Below are 24,268 nucleotides of genomic sequence, written 5' to 3' on the forward strand. Positions count from 1 at the left end.
CAGTTGGCAGTTGCTTTGTAATGTAATTTTTGCTACTCCTCTGGAAGCAGAGATATAAGAGCAACATTGTGTCCCTGAAAGATGGATAGGGTGGGAAACAGATCAGAAATAAAAAAATAAAATGGAACAAGGCAGTTTCGGTTTCCTAAGCACAGTGAAGGGCAGAAGAGACAAAGAAAGCAAATGGTGAAAAGGGAACATCCTTCCTTGCTAAGACCTAAATCTGACTTCCTCCCCATACTTGCACAATCACTGTGTCAGGCCTGAATCGTTATTCTTCTGCGTGTCTGCCTCATCCCCAATATTTTAGCGCACAGAAATATTTTAACAGTGTAGCAATTCTTCCCCACCCTCCTACTTCAACAGCAGTAGGTTTCTATCTTCAGCTGGGTGTGTTTTGCTTTATTTTTTATTTTTTGTCTAGAGCCTTCAGCTTCCCAGAAGGGAAAACACCAGTTACCTTGTGGGTTTTGCATGTTGGTTCTTGTCAGGGGAAGCATTGCTTCTGTTTCGTGGCAGGAAATGTGTGCCACAGCATAGCTCAGGTGGTGCTGAAGAAATCTGTTACTCTTTTGTGGCCTGACACATTTAGGACCTTTTTCTAGAGCTGTTAGTGGCAGCTGCATCGTGTCTGTTGAGACTCAGCAGATGTGGTTATGTGTCGCAAAACCAGCTGAGTAGGGATTTGCCACAGCTGAATGTAATGAAAATCCTTCAGCCTGGCTTTGACTTACCTCTAACCAGAGCTGATTGCAAATTCTTGGACACTAATGCTTGTTCTCTTGGCAGCAATAGTAGCTGTTGCTCCAGAAGTTCATGCAGCATGTCTGTAGCATGTCCAGCAATGATACTCTCTTGTACACAGCAGAATAGATTTTAGCTGCTTTCTGACAGCATGACATTACTAGATGTGACTTTTTTGGTATAATTTTTAAGTAGTTAAGAAATAACGTTTTTAAAGGAGAAATACCAAAAAAATCCAAATTTCTAGATGTGACTGTCTGGGATGGCTCTTTCGGCTTCCAAAGCCGTGAGTTGGTTTGGAAGTGGTGCAGTGAGAAGCCTGTTAAAGAAACACTGCCTCTTGTATCCCTTACATCTGAATTTCTTTTCCTGTCTTGTGGAGCAGACCATGAACTAAATTCCCCAAATAATTAATCAAAGAAGCTGGAGGCTGCTCCGCATTTGCTGCTTTGGGTCTGCTGGTTTTGCTTAGGCCCTCGGTTTTCCTATTCCTAAAATAAATGCAGGCAATGCCTGTTTTACAGGGCAAGCTGTGAGTGTGCGTTAGCTGGATTCTTAGGATACCCAGAGCTGAGGAGTTATCATGCCAGGTAGACTAGGGGAATAAAAAGGCAGCTATGTATGCATATGTACACACTTGTTTTTATTTTTATATGTATGAGATGTGTGTGTAGTAGTTATCTTTGAGATTTCTATGACCTTTCATTATAAAGTCTGCTCCAGTGGGAAACGGAAGTCTGGAGGAAAGCTGATCTTTTGCTGCAGGCTGGTGACAGAACAGCTCTGCTCTCTTGTGGAACTGGCTGGGGTGTGAGCAGGCAGTGGCCTTGTTCACTGGCTGATTAGAGGCTCCTCTGACTGTAATGACTGTGTTGGACCACTTTGACATATGTTTCTGTGTGTGGGCTGTCATCAAATGGAATGCAGGTCTAAAAATCACTTAATCATTTTCAACCAAGGTATTTGTGGTTCTCTCAAATAGTGGTTGAGTGGACATAAGGGAAGGCATTGCACTTCCCAACTCTCTGTCCATCAGGTTCCTATAAGAGCACCACTCTGAGGTCCCTGAATGATAGGAACTTTTTAGCTCAGATGGATTTGCTTGTGACGAAAGAGCTGGACACAAACATGCAGCTGCAGGTCTTGCCTGTGTTTCTTGAAAGCTTGACAAGCAGCAGAACTGCCCCACATTATTCCCTCATGGTAGATTATCTTTGGCAACTAACCTGCCCAAATGTCCATTTGAAGGCTCCCCCCTCCTTCCGCTTCCCAGTGTCACTTTTGTTCAGTCACTGGCACAAGGATCTGTCCCAGATATTGTCCTTGCTGGCCTGGGAGTAGGAGTCCTGCTGTAAAGATGCAACTCAGCTCCTGCCCGAGGTGTGCCAGGCTTTGGCTTCTCTTGTCAAAGTGCTTACTTCAGTGCGCTGCGTTGAAGAGCTCACTGGAGGGACTGGGCGAGGCTGGTGGCAGCCCTTGCACCTGGCACCGTGTGTTTCTGCCTGACAGAGCAGCTGGGTTTCCATACCCTTCAAGAGCTGCCAGTTGTGTGGAAGTTCTGGGCTGGTTTGCAGCCTTTCACACCAAGCACATGAGAGGCAAGCTGCTGCTGGCACAGGCTGCATCCACCTCTGCGTGCTGCTGGCACAGGCTGCATCCACCTCTGCCTGCACCCTGCTGTGTTCAGCACAGCCCCAGTTGCAGGACAGGCAGCGGGGATTGCATCTTCCCTCTTGCAGAGTAGGTTCCCATTACAGTCAGTAACCCCTCAGAGAGAGGGTTTTTTCCCAGACAAACACCCTTCATGCCCAGCAGTTTCCATTTCAGCCCTATGTGGCAAAACGAGCTTAACAGCCTCCCTGGTACCCCAGGGTGGAGCTTCTCACCAGTGGTTCATGCTTTGTCTTAACAGTTCTAAAGTTTTGCTGAGTGGGGGGCTTACCTGGAGCTGTTGTTTCAATGCTTCCCCTCCCTGTAGTTACACAGTCTGTTCTTCCAGCCCTGTGTTAATCTAATCTGGAACAGGACATTACCTCCTGCTCCTCTCAGATGTCGAACATCCCTGCTGATAATACAATCCTTCCTGCTAGATCTGCAAAACCAGAGAGGTTATGTAAAGGGGTTGCAGTCTAATATTAGGATGAAATAATTTCTTTTTAAGATTGGGGTTTTAGGAAACCTGTCTACTACCAAGAAGCAGCTCTACAGAAAATCACATAGCTAGGGCTTGGTTTAAAGATAAGAAAGCACAAAAAGATATGAAACCACTTTTGTGTAAGTTATAGGTGGCTCATTAGGTCTTTGAGGAGAGAGAGAGGTTTTCCAGCCTTCCAAGCATAGCACATTTATTTTTGCATATCCATCTGTACAATGTCCTTCATGTTATACCTGGTTGTGTTAATAGGCTCATGGGCCTGAATTACACTGTGACTGCAAGTATGGGAATATCTGCTCAAACAAGATGACACTTGTGTGTTTAAGTATCTTCATTTTGAGACATACCTCTGTAACTTCCCTCTGCACACCCTTAAACTCTTTAATAACTGGGAAGTGGATTTGTTTTCCTGAGTCCAGTTTGACTCTTTTTCCTACCTTTTTTACCGTTCAGTTTAAGAAGCGTCTTTTAAATGTACGCTCAAGAGTGTTGAAAGTTTCTGTTTTGTATAGTATTTGACAATGTCTAACTGCATTGTGAGAGGTATTTTGGAGAGAGCATTGGAACAGGCTCCCCAGAGAAGCCATCCCTGGAAGTGTTCAAAAAACACATAGACGTGGCACTGGTTTAGTGGGTATGGTGGTATTCAGTCAGAGTTTGACTTGGTGGTCTTGGAGGTCTTTTCCAGCCTTAGTGATTCTATGATTTATGCAGAATTGTGGCAGTACTTGACAGCTCAGTATGGGCTGCTTGAAGAAAGCAGGTGCTGCATGCACAGAGAGAGTGCAATGGTCTTAAAGTTACCCCAAAGTTTTATGGGAAAGCATTAATGCTTAAAACAATTAAAAAAAAGCCTTTGTAGCGAGGGAGCTGCTTTACTGGTGGACAAGAAAAAAAACCCACAAATGCCAGAGAGGGAACTGAACAGGAACCACAGGTGCCTGGGGGAGCTGGGAAAACAGGATTCAGGGCAAAACTCTGAACATGGGTCTCTCCTTGAAAATCTTTCTGCTTGCAGATCTTACAGGCTGTACAGTCTGTTCACTCTCTCTGGCAGGTTCAGTACTTCTAAGAGACTTAGGTAACCCCATAATGACAGAGATCAGCTGTAACTCTGAGTTTAAACATCGGCAAGAGGTGACTGAGACCACTCCAGTTGCAGGATGCAGCACCACATACTGGTGAGGATGCCTGGAGAACACAGAAGGCTGGTTCTGCATTGCTGCAATTTCATGCTCCAGTTTTCAGGCCCTGACTTGTAGGTTTTTCAGATGATCCATCTAAAAATATCGATTAGGTATTTAATTGTGGTGCCGGTTTTCTGCTCAGAGGATACTTTTGTCCCCATGGCTTTGCAACTGGGTATTAAGGCTGGAAGAGTTCGGAGTTTGGCTTGTGTCATTTGCTGCTGTGGCAAGATTTGGGCAAGCACGGACACAGTTTTAGAGGTGGTTTCTGCTTTTAGATGCTACAATTTTGAATGTTACTGCTCCAGAGATTGCAGTGCCCAAGTGGGCGAGCTCTGCAGACGACCTTCCCTGCTGATAATTTTTGATAATCTCAAAGCTGAGAGTTCAAATTTAGTCATTCTTTAAAATGATACAGCTGTAGGATAATAATGTATTGGTGAGACTTTGCATATCTTCTGCAAAACAAGGATGCAGAAAAGTGACCACTGCACCTCACAGCCTGCTCTCATTCCTCCTCCTTCCCAGTTTGTGCCCCACTGAGCAGGCACCCTAGCAATACTGGATTTTGACAGCTGAAGCCAACTCCAGAGACAGGGAGCTCACAGGCCATCTCCAACAGCTGCCTCAGAGCTACTGACTTCAAAAGCAGATGTTTCCCATCAGCCCTCCCCACCACTCAGGCACCTCTTGTCTCAACTGAGCTCATGCTGAGATCCTTTGTGCTCCCAGTGCAGCTGCACTCTCTGAGCAGCGGCTAAATCTGCCCAGCTGTTGAAGTGGCAGTGATAGCATAGCTTTGTGAGAAATCCATCTGCTTCCAACAGCATGGCCCAAATTGTTTTCCATGCCTTGAAAGTTCTGGATGAGTTCACATTTGTTCTTTTCCTACTGCCATCAGCAAAGGAAATGAGGGATCAGAAAGAGCTGCCCAGTTATACAAAGTCTCCTAGCCTGGGGAAGCATTGGGAACTCACCCAAAGAGAGTACAAGAGGAGAGGAATTATGTTTACCTTTGCTGTGAAAGTCCTAGAAGTTCATAGAACACAGAGCAAAAAAATGCAAAAAATGTGATAGCTTGAAGTTTCATGTGATCATAGAACTGGTGTGTAGCCCATCTGCAAGACCAATTTTCTTTAATTAGAAATGCTTGAGTGCTTCTTACACTCTCTTTAACTGAGAGAATAACTGATGATGTCCTTGCGTTGACAGTCCGAAGGCACGAGGCTGCAGAAGGACCTCCGAACTTACTTGGCTTCTGTAAAAGGTAAGGTCTGCACGAGCAGAGGTTTGTTCCCCTCTAATGCTTACGTATGCAGTGAGGTTTCTGCAGCCTTCCCCTTCCTGGTGTTTCCCCAGGCATGGGTTCCAGGAAAGGTCAGCTTTGTCTGGGAGGAATCTTTCAGAATCCTTCGGGACCAGCTGGGATGGAATGGGGTTGTGCTTTGATGCTAAACACATCATGCTGACTTAGCAGATGGACCTTCACATGTTCTGCTAGGGAGGATAAACACAAAGGGTTTGCAACTGCATCCTTGGTTCCTTTCTCCCTCTGATTACCTTCCATCTCTGTGCCATCAAGGGTCAGACATTTAGTAAAAAAGAGCTCAGCATCTGTTGTAGTGCTCCTGTGCCTCCATTCCTCAGGATAAGGGTTAAACTGTGAGGAACACATTATTTTCTTCTTTTTCTGAACAGTTCCCTCTTCTTTCCTAGCTATGCACGAGGCCTCCAAGAAGCTGACAGAATGTTTGCAGGAAGTTTATGAGCCAGACTGGCCTGGGAGAGATGACACAAATAAAATAGCAGAGGTAAGACCTTGTCCAGGATGTGGGGATGTCCAGACTTGCTCTGTCAGCAGAGATGAGCTTTGGAAGCTATGTCTGTGCACCACATTTCTTCAGGCGTATGACTTCGCAGAAGAATTGGAGACAAACTCAGCACTGTGAAGAAGGGAAGGCTGAAAGGATGTGGCCTGTATTTTTGTAGGACATTGTTGCCAGATGCTTGTGCATTACACAGAACCACACACTTATTCCCAGAAGCTATTTGTTCCTCCCAAAGTGGCTAAATAGGGATGGAGGATGCCAAAAGAAACTCAGTAGGGTCAACTGCATGTACTGCTTATGTTCTGTGTAAGAGAAAGTGGCAGATAAAGCTGTGGCTAAAGCAGTCAGAGCAGCCAATTGTGTAGCTGCAACAACCCCTCGTGGCAGTACCACCAGCTGCCTTGTTCCAGTTGCTCCCTTGTTTGGCTGAGCCATGTGTCACCCCAAACTGCTGTTGTTCTCATCCCTTGGCGGGTGATGCCTGTCCAACTTGCCCAGGTGTTTTCTGTGGAGCTTAGGGCACAGCCTGTCATTCGGCAGTGTAGATCCCCCTTGGCATGTGCCTGTGGTGGGTCCAGCTGGAGGCAGCACCCTTTGCTCTCTTGCTCAGCTGTTCTGCTGAGCAGCAGCTGTGGCAGTTCAGCTCTCTGGATTCATTTGCCATGAGACTTATCTGCAGCTGTCTGTGGCATTGGAGAAGTGGTGAAGGAGTAGACAGGAGAGCAGGAGGAGGTTTCTTTCCTTCCCCTTCTTTCCCCTGCAGAAAATCTCACCTGAAATAACATCTGTATCTTGCCCAGGAAATAAAGACTTCAAAGCAGATAATTCAAACAAAACCTGAACATTTCCAGGTCAGTTTTTTCATTAACATGGAAACTTTACATTAGGAAGTGCTGTTGTGGTAAATAATGGAGTTGCATTTCAGCTGGTTTGGCTTCACAGTCTTTGTTGGCCTTGTTTCTTCCTGAGCCACTGTGGTGCCTCCTGAGAGACTGACCCTTCAGCAAATTTGAGCCAGAGAGGTCAAAGGGAACATGAATCCTGAGAACTAACTGTAGCTACCCTTTGGGTCTGCAAGCATATTTCCAGCTCTCCACCTCCCCCTTTAATGCCTTGTTTATATTTTGCTTGTGAACAGACAGGTGAGAGAAGAGAGTTATTCCTGACAAATAAAAAGCATAAAGTGGAAATTTTTCCTGAATGCTGTAGCCAAACCCCTTTGTTCAAGTGGAAAAACAGGAGAGAGGGGTAATTTTCACCTAATCCAAGGCTGATAGGAAATTACCATGCCTGAGCTAAGGTCAGGATAAAGTGGGCACAGTTCAGGGTGCAAGCCTTGGCTGTGGCCTCCATTGGGCTGTGGGGGCAGGTGGTATGAGGGCTGCAGACTGCTAGAGTATCTGCTTTCTATTGTTGTTCATGATCCTTCAGAAAGCTGTATTGTAAGGAAAAGCAGAAAATGGTGCCTTGTGATGTCAGGTGTCCCTTTTTTTGTGGCTGCTGGGAGGAGGTAAAACCAGCCTGACATTCATCTTCCATTGTACAGACTTGAGTTTAACATTGCAGGGTAAGGATAGGCCTTCAAAGGCATTTTGTCCCTGGAGAGGTCACCTGAATTAGCAGCATCAGGCTTTCTCATTTCTGCCAAGGTCTCTGTTTTCAACTGACTTCTCTGATCATTAATTTTCCAAAGAAATTACTGTTTCTTAAGAGCTCTCAGGCCTGAGATTGTTGACTGTAGGACTCACAGGGAAAAACAGAAATGTGGAGCTCTGTGTTCTTAATAGTTAACTCATTACTTTTGTTTTTCAGAACAATGATCTCCTATGGACGGATTTCCATCAGAAGCTGGTGGATCAAGCACTTCTGACCATGGATACATACCTTGGCCAATTTCCAGATATTAAAGTAAGATTCTCTTTAAACCTTTTGATCTAGAGAGTCACAGCAGATAAAAGCTCTGAAGATCAATTTCTTACATCCCCATCTTCTTTAGGAGAATGTGTGTGCTCTGCTGCTCCAAGGTCTTCTTTGAGAGCAGCCAAGATCTCTGCAGCTCTGGTTAATTGAAAATGTTTTGTTCTATATTTGGGCTTCAGACAAGAGTGAAGAATCCAGGGGAAAGATGCTGAAGAGAAAATATAAGTGTGAAATGGGAGGATCCCTGAAATTCCCTATTGCATCAGAGTGCAGGGGGGCAGTGTCAGCAGTAGCTCAGAAAGTCTCAGTCTCTCCTTTTGGTCCTTTTGTCTTTTAATTTCCTCGTAAGCAGAAAACATTGAGGAAGCAGTTAGTGGCAAATGTACTTTACAAGTAGAGGCTGGTGTGGAAGGTAGATTTCTGCAAATCCTTTAAGTCCTCCTGTGTGTGTAACCAGCTTTTTTCAGGGAATGGGGAATGCTGGATAGGTGTCTTTTTGGGAGAGATTGTATCCAAAGACCTGGGTTTGAATGATGTCCTGTGACCTTCCCTTCCCCCACTGTTATCTCCTCTCCATTCATTTTGAGGTTATGCAGGAAATGTCTTCACCATATGGAAGCACTAGTAATGATATCACCATATGGGAAGTATCAGCTTGGCTACTTCCCAGTGAAAACAACCCTTTCCCCACCACGTGTCTCTTAAAACGTTTGTCAATATTTATTGCTTCAGGAGGATTGTGCTGTACCAAATGAGGGCAGGTCACAGGCTTGTAAAATGAGCCCCGAACAGCAATGGCCTTGTCTCCTGGGACTCCCTGTTCTTGTTTCATTTTTCCAGCCTCTTCTGCCCCTGGAAGTCTGAAATGGGGAAGGGCTGTGGCTTTCCACCCACTGACGGCTGTAGGGCTGATTTCTCTGGGGTGTGATGCCATGTGCCTCAGGCAGCAGTGCAGCCTCTGTACTTCTTCCTGAGAAGGAGGGCTTACTTTGGGCTTGCTGTAGACTCAGACTTTGGCACTGCTTTGGTCCAAATCACATTTTACAAGCCCCTTTGGCTGTGCACCGGATCACCTCAGAGTGTCACTTTTTTCCATGTTGAGTATCTTCAGGATTTTTAAATTCTGCTGGAATTCTGCTGAGGTTTTACAGTGGGATTTTAACAGGAGCGCAAGAGTGGGAGCACCCAAATTCCACCAAAACTCAGTGTTAGGTACTGAGCACCTTCAAATGCAGTAAGATTTATCATGCTGAGAAAGAGTAATGGGCTCCTGTTGGCATTAATATCACAAAGCCTTTGTGCACAAATTTAAAGGTATGCAGTGAAAACCATCACACATGCCTGAAAAACCTGGCCTTTTCTCTCCAAATTCAACAATCATGTTTGCTTATATTAGAAGAAAAAGTTATGACTTTTTTACTGAAGTTGTAGTTATGTCTGCAAACTAAAATTCTTACTACACCATTTTGTGACACTCATGGTTTCACTGCATCACCACAGTTGACCTCAACAGCCTGAATTTTACCCATAGGTCTGAAAAGTATGGGGAACAAACAGGTATGCAAAGATGAATAAATATTAAAATGTTGTTAGAGGTAGCTGACTTCTGAATGGGTCACTAAGGTATTTATTACTAATGTTTCTTCTCAGTCGTCAGATGATGCCCTAGAAAAAGTGAATTTTGTATTATTGCATAAAAGCAATTTCATGTGCAATTCAAGTAATGTTTTAGAGAGCACTACTCTGCTTCCCTTCCTGAAAGCCTGAGTGGCATTATGTTGGTTCTTACAATAAGATATCGATGTGTTTCACAAGAGTTGACTATTCCTTTGAAATGGACTTTCAGTGATACAAACTTAAAAAGGTCAGTATGTTTTTATGGGTAATTCAGCTGGATGCATTATCCTCCTTACCCCAGAGCAGTGAGAAGTGCTCAAATCAAGTATGTTTTTGTCAAGTGGTAGAAACTCCTAGAAATGCAGTTGTTGAACATTGCTACGCCTGTACAGAATTATCGTTTGGCCTCACATAAGGAATTAGAGTTCTTGAGATTGGCAGGCAAAAAAAGCAGCAGTCTTACGTAATTTACAGAATATTTGAGTTGTTTTTTTGTTGTTGTGGTAATAGTTTTCTGGTTTTTGTTTTCCACAAAATAAAATTTTCTGCTTTTCTTGGAATTCTGGCATTACTGTGATAAAAAAGTTGATTTATGGAGAGAAGATGATTTTAATTTAGTTGTTTAAAGGCCTGTTTTCTATTAAAGGCCCAGTAATTAAAATGTGGGATGACTTAGATCATGCATGCATTATTTTTTTGTTAAATTCTAGCATGTTCTGAATCCATCTTCACTTGAGGGGCTGGAAAAATTCCCCTGGATTTTTTGGACTTGAAGAGGGATCCACAGCAGGAATGAGAAAACAGAGCATGCCTTTAGAAAGGAATTTTTGTGTGTTAAAGAAAATAATTTATTCAGTGTTGGATATTCGCCCCTGCACAAAGCCTCTCCATCTTCTCTAACTTGACAAATGGGAATGCAAAGAGTACTTTAAACTTTTTTTGCAAGTCGGTGCCTGTGCTTCTTGGAGTAGGACTCTTCTTACATAATCTTTAATATTTCTGAGTGAGTTTTTGGTTGGTTTTGCACAACATGCAATAAAAGTACAGGTCTCTGCAGTGAGCCCAGAGAAGATAAACTACAACCCAAGTTCTGAATAGCTGTGGTATTGGGAATTTTGTCTCGTACTAAAACTGGTGCTTTACTAGCTGTGAAACCAAGTATCAGTAAAGGAGGGAGTGGTGGGGAAAAGTTTTTTGTGATGGCTTGGCTTTGGTTTGGTTTTGTTTGTTTTTTAAGAAGGCTCAAATTAAGATGGATTTGTTGCAAAGTAATGAAGTCTGTGGGAGTTCAGCTGTTACATTCAGGTGGTGTTGGGTACCTGCAGCTGTCGTGGAGTTGTACAAGGGAGCCCTGCAGCCTTCCAGGACTGGGCTAAATCCCATTAGTGCCATCACAGGCAACGGTGTGATCAGTGGTTACTCCGGGAGGGCTCACACCCTGTGTGTCTGTACCTTGCAGCATTTCCATGTACTCCTGTACAAAAATGGGGGTGGGCGTTAGAAGTCTGGCAGCTGCATGAACATGGAGGAGTTACTTTGTTTGAGAGATGGGTGGCATTGAATCAAACTCCGTAGTGGAGTAGCAGGACAAACCTGGAAGTGGCTGTTTGCCTGTCAGAGGTGGGGAAAACTCCATCTGCCTCTACCAGTCTGACCTGGGGGAAAATAGAATCTTTTAAATCCCAGATGGGGCCGTGTGTTTCCTCTGGTGTAAGATGCATTAAGATGCATCTCAGATTGTTGTGCTGCTGGAAGCCTGCTCCAATAACTTGTCTCCTGACTGGCAGTGTGATGTTTGGGAGGTGTTTTCTAGTGACCTTGGCTGTAGGGTGGCTGAGCCTCCTCTTCATGACTCCTCTTTTGGAGTGAGCTGAGCATTTAGAAGTGAGTTAGGGTGTGCATGTGGCTGAGATCCTGCAGATCCGCCGTGACTCACACGGAGCTGCACCAGCAGTGCAGAGGAGCCTGTGTGGGAGATGTGCGAGCTCCTTCCAGCTGGTCTGGCTGAGAGATCAGCCCTGAGTGTGGTTGTGCAGCTTATCTGCAGGAGCCTGGGGAGCAGAAACCACAGCTCCCTGCCAAGCACAGGAGAGGAGGGGATTCTGCTTTTGCAAGTAAATCCCAGTCCTGATTCCTCATTCTGCACTTTCTATGTCCCTGGGTTTTGTGGTTCATTAGAAATCCTCTTGGCTCCTTGCCATGCCTTTTCACTCTCTTATCCAGCCTGTCTCTGGACTGCTGATTACTGATGCTGGTCCAGGCTCTCTGAGCTGGGGGGGAGTGTTATGGTCAGGCTGGGAAGACCTATGCTCCAACCCAGATAGTCTGGGGTGTTTACAGACACTGTGGGAGGCAGGGGGCAGAGGGGATGGGTAATTCCTAAAACAGGGCAGCCCAGTGGGCCAGAGCCTCAGTAAAGTACAACTCTGCTGGGAGAGAGAGCCTGAGGCTCCTCAGCTCAAGAAGGGTAACAGGCCACAGGCCTGACCGTCTGTCCTGGATTCTCAGCCATGGCTTTGTCAGGACTCCATTCCTGAATCTGAGCCTGGTACACAGCCAGCTCCCTCCTTGTATTTGTTATGGCTTCAGTGTTGCCTATTGGGGACCCAGTGCTGCAGGTTTTCCCTTGCACTTCCCTTGCTGAAATGCTGGTGACAGCAGACCCTTGCCTGTGTCTGCAATTGCTGCTGTCTGCAGCTCCTGTTAGAGTCAAAATGCTGTCCTAGGCATATCCTGAGCATGTGGACGAGTGCTTTTACTGTGCTGGCAACAGAAATGCTTTCTTTTGTTGAACTTAATCTCTCAGGCTGCCACTGGTGAGCTGGTTAGTTAGACACTGGCTGCAGCCCTCAGGAAGCCCTGAAAACGATGAAGCAGTGCCTGTAGGATGCAGGCACATCATGGGGCTTAGAACCAGGGGAGCTACAGTTCTGAGAACACTCATGTCACCCAGAGGTGGGCCCTCTTGGCTGGATCCCTTTGCCTTCCTTTGATGGGTTTTCTCTCCTCCTGAGGAGCTCCCTCTAGAATACTGCTTATCGCAGGTGGCTCCCAGGGCTGTCTCTCTGTGTGGAGGGTCCAGGGGGAGTCCTTGTGTGGGCAGAGTGTGGGGTGCTTTGGAAGTCGGGTGAAAAGGAGGGTTTTTTTCCTGGGAGGTTTTGCAGTTTTGGCTGCTGGGGAAGATTGGAGTGACTCTTTTCTCCATCTTTCTTAGTCTCGTATCGCGAAGCGAGGAAGGAAGCTTGTGGATTATGACAGTGCCAGACACCACTTTGAAGCCCTGCAAACTGCAAAGAAGAAGGATGAAACCAAAATCGCAAAGGTAAAGCAAACAGGAGCATATGCAGCCTTCCTTTGTTTTTGGGAGGTCTGCATTTGCCTGCTGAGCAGCTTTTAAGTTCACCTGTACCTGTTCATTGTGTTTTCATAGAATTCATTCATGTTGGAAAGGACCTTTAAGATCATTGAGGTGTTGTGAACTGGTGAGGTTTTGATAGGTATTTCCTTCTCATTTATTTAGCTTTCCTGGAAGGCAGGATGGCCTTTGTTGGGTTGGTTCAGACCCACCATCATCAGTCTGCATGTCTTGGTGGCCAAATGCTTGGGTGTGGGTTTAGTCACGTGCACAGGACCAGTAACCTCTGGCAGAAAAGCTTGTATGCCCCTTGGGGAAGCACAATCTTGCAGTGCTCCAGAAAAATGTTCAGTTTGTCTGCTTCCTGGGATTCTGTCTCCCCATCCTAGAGAAGTGGTAAGCATTTGAGTGTTACTTGAGGTTGGTTGTGTTTGTGAAGTCCTCTGATATCCTAGGAGAGAGACTCTTAGGAGTGTGAGTGACAAGTACATTGATGGAAATGCACTCTATGCACACTTGATGAATGCATTCTGTTGTCTGTTGGCCACAACTACTGGTTAATAAATATGGCTGAAAGCAGAAAAATAAGAGTTTCCTCTTGTCAGGTTTCTTTCCTGTCTGTGAATAGCTTGATCCAGGGCTTGCCCAACACTCAAGTGAAGGATTTTATTTTTAGTGAGATTTATTTTAATTACAAATAAAGTTTACATTTTTAAAATGTAGCTGAAGAAGTATAATGGTGCTAATTTTGTTCTGGAGTAGGTGCTTGGATTGAATACTGCCCCTAAAATGAGCTATGGATTCCTCTTGTACCCTAAGTGTATTTGAACCCATGTGCTTCCCTTCACAGGACGCTTCTTGACACAACAGAATAGTCCAGGGCTGGGGAGACATCCTTAATTCTCTTCAGAGTGGGCCACGGTAAATTGTGACTCTTCAGGGTAGAAGCAGTACAGGAAAGAAAGACCCTGGATCTGTATCTTTTAACCAGGCTTATAAGAGTTGTCATCCTTTGCTTAGGGTTATTTCTGGTAGGGGGAAATATGAGCCATGTGCGAGATGCTGGTGTTTTTCCTGCATGGAAGAAATTAAGATGCATCTCCACCCTGTGTGGAGTGAGAGATGTGCATTTAGTGGCCACAGCACTTCTATTGTTAAGCTGCAAGTCATCAGTCATCTAGACTGCACTGCATGCACTGTGATTAACCTTGACAGGCAAAGGGGAGAGAGATTGAAGGCCCGAGTGTCATTGCATCATTTGTGTGGCAAAGCAAGTCTTGATTCTGTATGCAAGGCATGAGGCCCAGCTGGTTGTGCCTTCAGTTCAAAGCAGTAATTCATTGTGTTTGGGGTAAGAGCAGAATTTCCCTGGGGCATGTTATTTTTATTGGTGTATGCCAGTGGAATCTTTGCTGCAGTGGAAATGGTTTTTGTAGGAATTGATCTACTCAGGTTGGTGCCTGGTGCTCTGCAGCAGAGGTTGGCTGACTTTCTCACTGCTGTACTCACTGTTGCCCCAAATGCTCAGCTAAGATGATACAACAGGTATGCAAAAAAGTGCAGTTCGAAGAGTGAAATATTGAGAGTTAGGAGTTGGTGTTCTCTTCCTGATTTAGCCTGTGCAAGGGTCTCTTAGTACTTGATTGGACTTTTCTCATTAGCAAAAACATGCACTGGATCAGATCTTTCCATCCTCAGTAGTTTAGGCCATAAGAGCATGCTTATAAGCTCAGGATAATCTGTGACATGTTGCACTGTCCTGATCCTGCAAAGATGGGAGCAGCAAGTCCCAGGGAGTTATGTAGGTATGGTCTTCCTCCCAAGTGGGCAGTTTTCACTGCCCAGCCTGTGATCTGACATTTGCAGTCATGCAGCTCTGCAGGGCTGTGGGCAGCAGCCAGGGCTCAGTGGGTGCTCAGCTGCTGTAGGTAGTTCACCTCTCTGTTCCTCTGCCTGGAGTTTTTCTCCTGTGACCTTTGAAGTAGGGTTGTTCCAGTGTAAATTACTTTGGAATGTGATGACAGACCCCTAGGAAAGAGAAATTATGTTTCTGACACAGGATACAAGTGGGAACTGACTTGATTAAGGTTTCATGGTATAGTATCAGGAACAGCAGTGCAAATACTTTTTGGCACTACATGGTCTCTTTTTTTCCTTCTCTAGTATATGGATGTTTTTTTCCCACCCAGGACCCCTGCTACTTATTGCTAAACTTACATCATCCTATTAAAATAAATCACTGTGGACTTTCAGCTGTTGCATGCAAATAATTATGGTGGTTAAATAATCCTGACCTCTCTTTAAGGAGCTCCAACTTCACAGCCATGCCTTGGAGTAGGGTTGTCTGTGTGCTAGGTCACTAACAACTGTATCTGTTGCTCTTACAGCTGCCTGGCTGGTCTGCAGTATCCAGCCCACACGGGAGCATTAATTACTGCTAAACTTGGCATGCTTCAAAGGATTCATAACTGATCAGTCCCAGGATGTTTGTTTTTTTCTCTCGCCTTGGTGATACTGGTTTGGCCCACTCTTTAAATACACTCTCTGTTGTGATTTTAATTTTTTTATCCTAAAAGATATATGTTTGTGTCTCTCTTGTTCTCTGTTTATTTTTTTTTCTTTTTTTCCCACTCAAACATGCTCCCTCCCCCAGCCTGTTTCGCTGCTTGAGAAAGCTGCGCCTCAGTGGTGTCAAGGGAAGCTACAAGCTCACCTCGTTGCACAAACTAATCTGCTCCGAAATCAGGTGACTGCTGATCTACCTGGCTCTAACCCTGCATGCGCTATTTTGGGCTCTAGATTGTACCATGCAAGTAATCTCTAGGCAACGTTCACTCTAGTCCTCTCTGCTAAGTGTGTCCTTGACACTCCTAAGCCTCAGTGGGCACATGGAAGTTGCTGACCAGTGAATGAATCTGTGCCTGCCTGATTGATTTCTGGTCAGGTGTGTTAATACTAGACTATTGTTTTCTCCCCCTGAAATGAAATGTGGGTAAAGAAAGGCTGTGGAATAACTCCTAGACACAGGGTGATGTAGTACAGTTCCTCCAATTACTGCTTTCATTTACAGTTCCTCCAGTTACTGCTTTCATTTTGCTCTAAGAGAAGCAGTCAATTTTTATTGTTGCTGTTTCGAAAAAAGAAAAAAAAGGAAATGCTGAAAAATTGGCTTGTGGATTCATGTCATTGAGTAAAGTCAGAAAAAAATTAACATTGCGATTTCTATGACTGCTGAGTTAGGTTGCAACATTCTCCTGTGGTAAAGTCCGAGTTTCCCAAATGGGCACTGTCCTGGATGTTGTGGTTTAAAAGAGTCATTTTTAGATACAATTTTGATCTGCACAGGAGACGATCAGGCAATTTGCACCCTGTGTGACGTATTCAAACAGTTCCAGGCTGAGGTCATGGTGGTGTCATCTGGCAGAACTTAGGTTATAGCATTTTGAGGGACGTGAGCAGCTCAGAGGAACTGCAGGGAATAAAAATTTCAATCCTACTTGCATAGAAGTGTGATTTCCTGATGAAATCTCCATCAATGTTTCTGTTGGAACACCTTAAGGGATAAGAGGGAGTTGTCAGAAGACAGTCAGTGAGAAGAAAATGAGCAAGGGATAATAAATCCTTACCCAAACTGGGAGAGCACCAGTTACCTGCTCACAAGTTCCTGGTGAGCTCATCTGTTCTCATTCAAATGCTCCTGTATCTTCACATTCCTTGTCCTGGATTAATTGCAGTTTAGAAACACTGACTCGCTCTCACTTTATGAAGCCCCTGGGTTTTTCACAGTCACTTTATGACCCTGGATCAGGAAAAAGATTTCATTACCACGTCAGTAAAGCCTGGGGAAAGAACAGCTGTTAGCAGCCCTGCTTAAGATGCAGAGCAAAGGGAGGAAATATGTATTCATTCTTGATTGAAGGGAGGACACATGGCAGGCTGCCGGGGGCTTTTCTTGTGCCTCTGCTGGCCCAGCTGGGAACTACCTGCACCGACGGTTGTGGTTCTTGACTGGTCTGTTTGACTGGTGGTATTTCTGGAGAGCTAGAAAACAGGTATGGGAAGTTTCTGAAGTCACAAATCTATAAATCAATCAGCTCTTGGGGCATTTTTCCTCTTCTCAGACTTGGCTGTGGTGACTGGTATAAAAGCAGCATGCACAGATTGCCCAGAGAAGCAGCACCTACAGCTGCCCTCATCCCATTGCCTGTGGATCTTAGACAGGCTACCAAGAGTCACTCCATAACTTCACTGTACTGGGTGACTTTGCCCTAAAGCATGTTCAAGAGGCTGTGTACTCTTTCCACCCACTGTGGTGTGGGGGCGTTAATCTCCTAATACATAGCATTAATATTTTTGGTCACCACAGATCTTTTCAAAACAGTGCCTTTTATTCCTCAGCTAAGTAGTGCTATTGCCTACCCTAATTTTTTGTTTCTATTTGTGTAAGTATGTGGCATTTTTTTCTTTGCTTTTTTCTTTATTTTAATTTTACTTTTGGTTGGAAACTAACAAATAAAAATGCCTCAATAAAGAACATAAGCTGTATTCTGAACCTGTAGGTTTTCCAGCTTGCCTTCACAAACATTAGCAGGTAGGCAAAAAAAGGCTTCAGTTTCTACATTTGTGTGATTGCAAGACTGAAGGTGTTAATGACAGCCCTAAATCTCATTAACCTCTTGATAAAACTGGGAGGGCTGATGACGCTGGATTTATTGAGAAGCTTCAGAATGTTAAGCCTAAAAAAAGTCTCCTTTTACCAGCAGCTGTGTTGCTGTCTCTTCTTGCCTGATAATTTTACAACCTCCATGCAAAAATGGGGTCAGTGAGATCTGGTGTTTCTACTGTAAAGCAAAGTCCCTCCCTCCAGTGTTCAAACTGCTGGCTCTTTAGGCCTTTAGCAGATAATAACAAAAACAACACAGTGGGTTTTTTTTGTGAAGACTCCTGTGGGAGTTGCTATTGCACACTCCCAGTTAGAAATGTTAGTGACTGCTTTTTGAAATAAAGAGGAAAATGGCTTAGAACAGCAAATTCTTGCCTTTTGACTAAGCTCTGCTGACATGTTTAACACAGACTAAAAAGCAACATCCTTGGTGCTGCAGTGATAACAGAACAATATCTCTGTCTGAAAGTCAGCAAGTTGAGTCCTTCTGAGAGGCAGGTCTGGCTGGGACTGGTGGGGCTTGGCCCTGGAGGGAGTCTCCCTGCTCTCTTCCTTATCCCTGCCTCTTGGATATCTGAACTGTTTACTGAGCAGTGCCTAATTACCACAGTTCACAACATAGTCTTTGAAGTGAAATGGTCACCAGACTGCCTGAAAACACCAGGCTGGACATAATCAGACACTCAGGAGGGCTAAGATGTGTGGTAGTAGGGGAAACAGTATGGAAAAATTGCCCCCCCCCACCACAAGTGAACTGGTTGTGCTTGGCACTCTGAGCCTTGGCTAGGTGAAAGGTCAGGAAAGCATTTATGTTATCCAGCTCCTGCTTAAACCCCTTCCCCCTTTCAGGCAAGGAGAGGAGAGAAAGATTTTCTGAGATCATATTTCATGGACATGGGCATTATGTCCTTCTGCCTCAGTTTCCCCTCAGGGGGGCAAGGATGGCAGCTGAACCAGAAAGTGCACAGATGTGGCAGTGGGCTCTGCCCTGGAACCTGTCTCTGCCTTTCCCCGCCTCACTCCCTGAGCTGGCTTTTTCTCTAGAAGGGGTTTTGATCAGGCTGATGTCTGGCTTTGGCTCCAGCTGGAAGCAGTCAGGGCTATCAAGTGCCAGGGTTCTGGCTTCCAAGCAAAATAAATCCCACTGGTGAGAAGATCCCTGGGCTGACTAAGGACTGAAGAATTAATTCAGTGCTTTACCTGGGACTGAGAGCGCTAGCTGAGCTGCAGGCACTGAATGGATCCCTGATTCCTGCATCTACTCTAGAGTGAACGTTGCCTGTTGCTGATTTTGCCTTTGCCTCGGGATGTCACAATATTCACGCATTGCTTTCTAGGTTCTTTGACCTTACAAACAGGTAAACGAGAGAGGGAAAGAGTGTTAATTAATGATATTCACCATGTCTGAAAAACTAACAGCTTTCAATGGTGCCTCGTCTCCCAGCTTTCACATCTCCTGGGTTGATTCTGGTTCCAGTATAGTTTGGAAATTAGAATAAGATAAAACTAAAGGGTGGACTGGTTGGGTTTTTTTTACTCTTTTTGAAATGGTTGCGTTAGAAACATTCATTCATAAAGGTAGTTTAAGGCAGAATGAGTCTTTGTGGTCATTGTCTCTCATTCAACATAAACCGTGTCTCTGTTGAAAAGATTTTTTTTTGTTTGTTTTGTGCAAACCCTCTTGAAATGTTGAGTTTTTCAGTGAGTGTAGCAGCGAAACAGGGGTTTCTGGGTGGAAGCATCATGACCCCTTCTCCCCTTGCCTGTTCCTCACAAGGTCTGCTTAATTTCTGAATACTTCCCAGTTGTGTCTTTTTGTGGGAGAAACTTTCTCCTCTGATCTTGAGTACTGAGCCTTAGCCTTGTGTCTGGCAGCAATGAGCATCCTTTTGACAGGTGAAGCTAGCTGGAAGGCAGGAGCTCCTGTGGTTTGCTCTTGGGTCAGGAGAGAAATGGAGAGTGAAAGGATCCTACACTATATAGTGGAGAGTGATTCCTGTGAGGAACAGGATTCTGAACTGCAAAATATTTTTAAGCCCTTTCTCTCATCAGTTCTGTCGTTGTATATAACTGTCACTAAGGAGCAGTAAGCTGGATTTCTTTAATTAAGCTGACACAAAGAAGATAAAACTTGATTTCTTAGAAGGTGTAGGAATCGCACTGCAGGCTTTTAGGGAGATCCAGCTTCCATGGCTTGTGGCCTCTCTGCAGAGGCCTGTGGTGTTGTGAAATTCCTGCTGTTGTCACATATATGGGCACTTGTGCTGACCTTCCAAGTTGCTCATGGAGGGATTTTTCCATTCTACATCCCACTGGATGGTGGAATGCTGTGCTGTTATAGATTACAGAATAGAAACATCTTAATTTTAGAAAACTTTGAGTTTTAAGTCTGGGCACTGAAAAGAGAAAGAGGTCACCTAGAACAGATGTAGGAAAGGGCATATGCTTGTTGCTGGTGTCTGCTGTCAGCAACAGAAACCAGGATTGTCCTTTTTGTCACTGAAACCTGACAGAATTCATCCATTAGAGTTGGGATCTGTCAGTGTCTAGGTCCAATGAACAGATCAAATTTAAACTCTCAGCTGGGAGAAAGAGATCCTTTTTGGTGTTGGGGCCAACAGCCAGTTAGGGACTGTGCTTGTGTGAGACCACTGAAAACAAGACATGCTGCTGAAGCCCTGCAGCCTGGCCTCCCGCTGGCACAACTCATGCTTTGCATACCCTTCCTTGCTTCTCCAGTCAGCTTTGTGGGAGAGCTGTATCAGCCAAGGATGCAGCCCTTCTCCCTTCCTCAGAAGAGATGAGTCTTTGGCATGACCTTACCTCAGCAGAGAGAGTCCCCACGAGGGGAGATTCTTATCTAATGGCATTTGGGATAGATTTAAACTCTTTCTGAGACCTGGCAAGGGACAGAGGACCCTATTACCTTCATCTGTATCCAAGCTGGAGGCTGAACTGCCTGATCAACTCCATTCAGTTTCTGAAGTCAGGGAAATTTAAAGAACTTAAAACACATTAGCAATTGTTTGAATTACTTGCTGAGTGTGCAAATGGGGAAATCCATTGAGAGAACCTGAGAGGAACACATTCAAGCTGAAGGGTCACCTGTGGTGCAGCCCTGGTTCCTGGGAGACTCATTTGGGATGCTGGTTACCTCATGCCAGAATTTTGCCTGGTCTCCCAAAAAAGTCAAAAGTCACAGTTGTCCCAGTCCTGCAGGGTACTTGTCTGTGCTGGAGCTGACAATCTCCCTTCTCTGTTACTAAGGCTGAAGAAGAGTTAGTAAAGGCTCAGAAGGTGTTTGAAGAGATGAACGTTGATCTGCAGGAGGAACTACCTTCACTATGGAATAGGTGAGTGCTGGAAGTTTTCCCAAGGGCTGGTTGGAAGGAAGTGAATATTCAAGCTCTTGTATCACTGTTCTTCTTAGCCTGGACTGGGTGTCAGCTCTTTTTTTTCTGGATCATCTCCATCTGTCCTAGGATTCCCCCCAGCCACAGGTTCACTCTGTGCTTTACTTCATGATTTTCCTGAAAAACATGACTTTTACCACAAAGAGAAACTGTATTTCTCTGCTTTGCCTGCTTAATTTCTTTGCCCTACCAGGTCTGCTCAACTTTCTTGAAAGACTTGAGAGACCATGGTTTGCCATACCAGTGACTGTGGTGATGAAAAGGGAAGTGAAACAAAGACCAACTTTAGCTTGAGGGATGAACTGTAGGGCAGCAGAAGCTGATTTATGGGGAGGACACAGTGGAAAACTGGCAAAATCTTCCTAGGAGTGTCCCAGTTTCTTATTTTTAAATGCAGTGGTCATGTCCAGGTTGACAATGCTGGTCTGGGATGATTGAGAAAGTGGGCAGCAGCAGGGCGAGAAAGCAAAGTGCTGACATCTGCCTTCACTCCCCGTTCTACCCAGCCCGAGTCAGGACTCCTTGCTCAGCCTGCAGGCCTGGCTGGAGAAGGAGCTGGGAGGGATACAGGCATCTGGGTGGTTCCCTGTGCAGAGCCACGATGCTGCTGGCCTTGGACAGCTTCTCCCTCCTGCTGTTGCTCCTTCCGCTGGGTGCTGGTAGAGCACTCTCTGTTGGCAGCTGGCAGGCTGGTGACAGGCAGCTGCTGGGATTTTAAGGTGCCACAGGTTTTTCACAGGCTCCTGCTATCCAGCTGATCTTTCTGCTTCCCTGTTGCTCTCTGAGCTATCCTTTGCTTTCTTACTCTCTCTGCCCCTGAAGCAAACAGTTCATGCTTTTTTGCTTCCCCTGGTGCTGGGACTTCTGGATGAATTACTATCTGTCCCCCTTCTAATTCCCCCAGCCCTGCCAGCACTGTTTGCATCAAAGCCTTTATCCTTTTTTTCTTTCCATCTTTCTACTGCTTGTGCTCTTTTTTTTTTTTTTTTTTTTTGTGTTCTTTTGTATTTTTCCTTTCTTTTTCCTCCCCACCCTATACCTCACTCTCCCTTTAGCCAGCATAAATTCAGATCCTGTCCTACTTGGGTCTCCTCTTCCCCCTGGACACATTTGCCCTGTGCCTGGCCTTTGCTCCATCATTCCAGTCACATTTCCCTGCCACTGTCTCTTCTCACATGTACCATACCTGAGAGAGTTAAGTTTGAATGGGAGTGGTGGGTGGGAGGTAGCAGAAAGGGCAGGATTGAAAGGTTTTGAGAGAGCATTGTGTCCGTTAAATTCTTCTGTCTCTTGTTTTTCATTTGGCAGTCGTGTTGGTTTCTATGTCAACACATTCCAGAGTATAGCTGGCCTAGAAGAGAACTTCCATAAAGAAATGAGCAAGGTAAGGCAACTAACAGCTTATCCTACTTACTGTCTCTTCACTGTTAATGAAAGAAAAACAAAACCCAAACTCAAACAAACAAACAAACAAACCCCAAACAAAACAAAGAAATAAAACCAAACAGAAAACCCAGAATAAAACAAAACCAAAGACAACAACAAAAAACTCCCAACAAACAAACAAAAAACTCCAAAAACCTCAAGCTAAAAAACAGCTGGAGAAAATCACCCTATGTTGGAGAATAGTACAAACCCTTAGTTTTTTTCTGAGCCACTTGGGACAAAGGCAGTCTGACATACAAATGTGAAGGGATGGAGCACAGAGAAGAGACCACAGGGCCATGGGCAGCAGTGGGGAGTTCATGGCACTTGGCAGCACTCTTTTGCAGATCCACAGAGGAAAGGGAAGCCACTCTCAGACCCCTCTCTTGCTGCCTTTTTTAGTTCATGTATATTATGAATCTGTAACCTATAACCTGGTCAGGCTAAGCATGATATCTGTTTTCTTCCTTCTCTGCTGCCTGGCAGCCAGTTGCTGTGTACCCTCATTGTACACATGTGTGGGGTTAAAAACAGCAGGGAGTCTGCAGTTAAGCTGAAGACTGAGACCTGCCTCATTCCAGTCCCTCGAAAAGGCTCTCCTCCACAGTACCTCTCTGCTTTGGCTTCTTTCCTGCCCTGTGACCCAAAAGAAGGCATTTAAGTACGTAGCATGGGCCTTATATGGGCTACCAGTGTGCCTTGAGTTGGCAATCAGAACAGTAAACAGTGCTGGCAAGCCAGATCCTGGTGCTGTGTGGCACCCAGAGGAGACCTCAGGACCAGGTGGGAAAGTCCCCTATTGGCACTGTCATTTATAAATATGTTCTTGTTCTTTCAGTTAAGAGCTAGAGAAATCCTGAATTCCTTAGGTCTTTATGCTGCTTCCAAGACTTGAAAATGTAAATGTTGCACTAATCTTGAGGAAGGACTGAGAGCCCAGCTGGGAAACCCTTATATTCCCTCTGCTCCCTAATGTCATCCTGACAACATAAGAGCCACTAAGCAACAGGAAACATTATAGTCCTTCAATTCCCAGCAGTCAGGGGCCCTCTGCCTTGGTGTAACACATCAATTTTGAGCTCTGCTGACATTTTATGGGGTCTTTTCCAGTTAATAGCCTGCTCTTCTCCACTGAGGGATGAACTAAGTGTTAAGAATAGGGAGGATTGTTATAATTATTAGTTCGTTGCTGTTAACATACATTCAACAAAACATGGGAAAGATGCTTGTTATACAGGAATTCTCTTCTTGTATGATTTTTCTTGTCTGGATTTTTTCTTTCTTGAGGAATTTTGTATGAGGGCGGGGCTTTTGCTTTGTTCCATAAGAGCCATCTGTTTCTTATTACTGCTACAGCATCCAATTAATTGCTGGTGTTGCCTGCACAATGCCTCCAGCATTGAATGCATGGGATCCCTCCTCCTACCAGTCATAAATCCGGTGTCTTGTCTTGTTTATGGATTGGCTGTTTCAGAAAAGGAGTGTCTGGAATGACTATTGCAACCTTTGGTGCCAGAGTGTTTAACCCCTAATATTGCATTTCTGCGAAGATATCCAGGTTCTGCCCAAGCCTAGATGGCCCAGGCAGCTGGTGAAGTCCAGCTGCCTTTGGCTCCATGGTTGAAATGGCCATATCCCAAGCTTTGGTAAGCAGGCCTGAGGAACAGCTTTTGGCTGCAAATCCAGAGTGAAGCTCCAGCTGTAGCACACAGATCTTAGGTAAACAGTCATCCTGCTTCTGCAGTGGTACCTGGCAGCACAGTGGTGGGCCTGGGTGATAGAGGAGCAAAGAGGGTGATCAGTAAGGAAGACAGAGCATTCATTCCCAGAGATGCCAGCAGCTCTTGACAGCTCAAGTGCTGTAGCACTGCGTACCCCACAGAGAGGTGGAAATGGATTTAGGGTTGTCCTCTCTTGAAAAAGCTGAGGAAGTGTGTGTGTCCAGCCACAAGCCTGTGTT

At 45.0% G+C, this 24,268-nt stretch overlaps 1 protein-coding gene across 5 annotated transcripts in view; it reads left to right on the forward strand.

Annotated features, from left to right (window-relative positions):
• Nucleotides 1–24,268, forward strand: part of BIN1 (bridging integrator 1) — a 95,290-nt gene that overhangs the window by 39,672 nt on the left and 31,350 nt on the right. For all 5 annotated transcript variants that reach the window (XM_082284659.1, XM_082284656.1, XM_082284657.1 and 2 more), the window contains exons 3-8: nt 5,299–5,353; nt 5,803–5,897; nt 7,728–7,823; nt 12,667–12,774; nt 20,738–20,823; nt 22,192–22,267. In XM_082284659.1, the coding sequence (XP_082140785.1) occupies nt 5,299–5,353; nt 5,803–5,897; nt 7,728–7,823; nt 12,667–12,774; nt 20,738–20,823; nt 22,192–22,267 (516 nt within the window). The remainder of the gene's footprint in view (nt 1–5,298; nt 5,354–5,802; nt 5,898–7,727; nt 7,824–12,666; nt 12,775–20,737; nt 20,824–22,191; nt 22,268–24,268) is intronic.

Source organism: Coloeus monedula (genome assembly GCF_965178545.1).
Source record: "Coloeus monedula genome assembly, chromosome: 7".
Classification (NCBI taxonomy): Eukaryota; Metazoa; Chordata; class Aves; order Passeriformes; family Corvidae; genus Coloeus; species Coloeus monedula.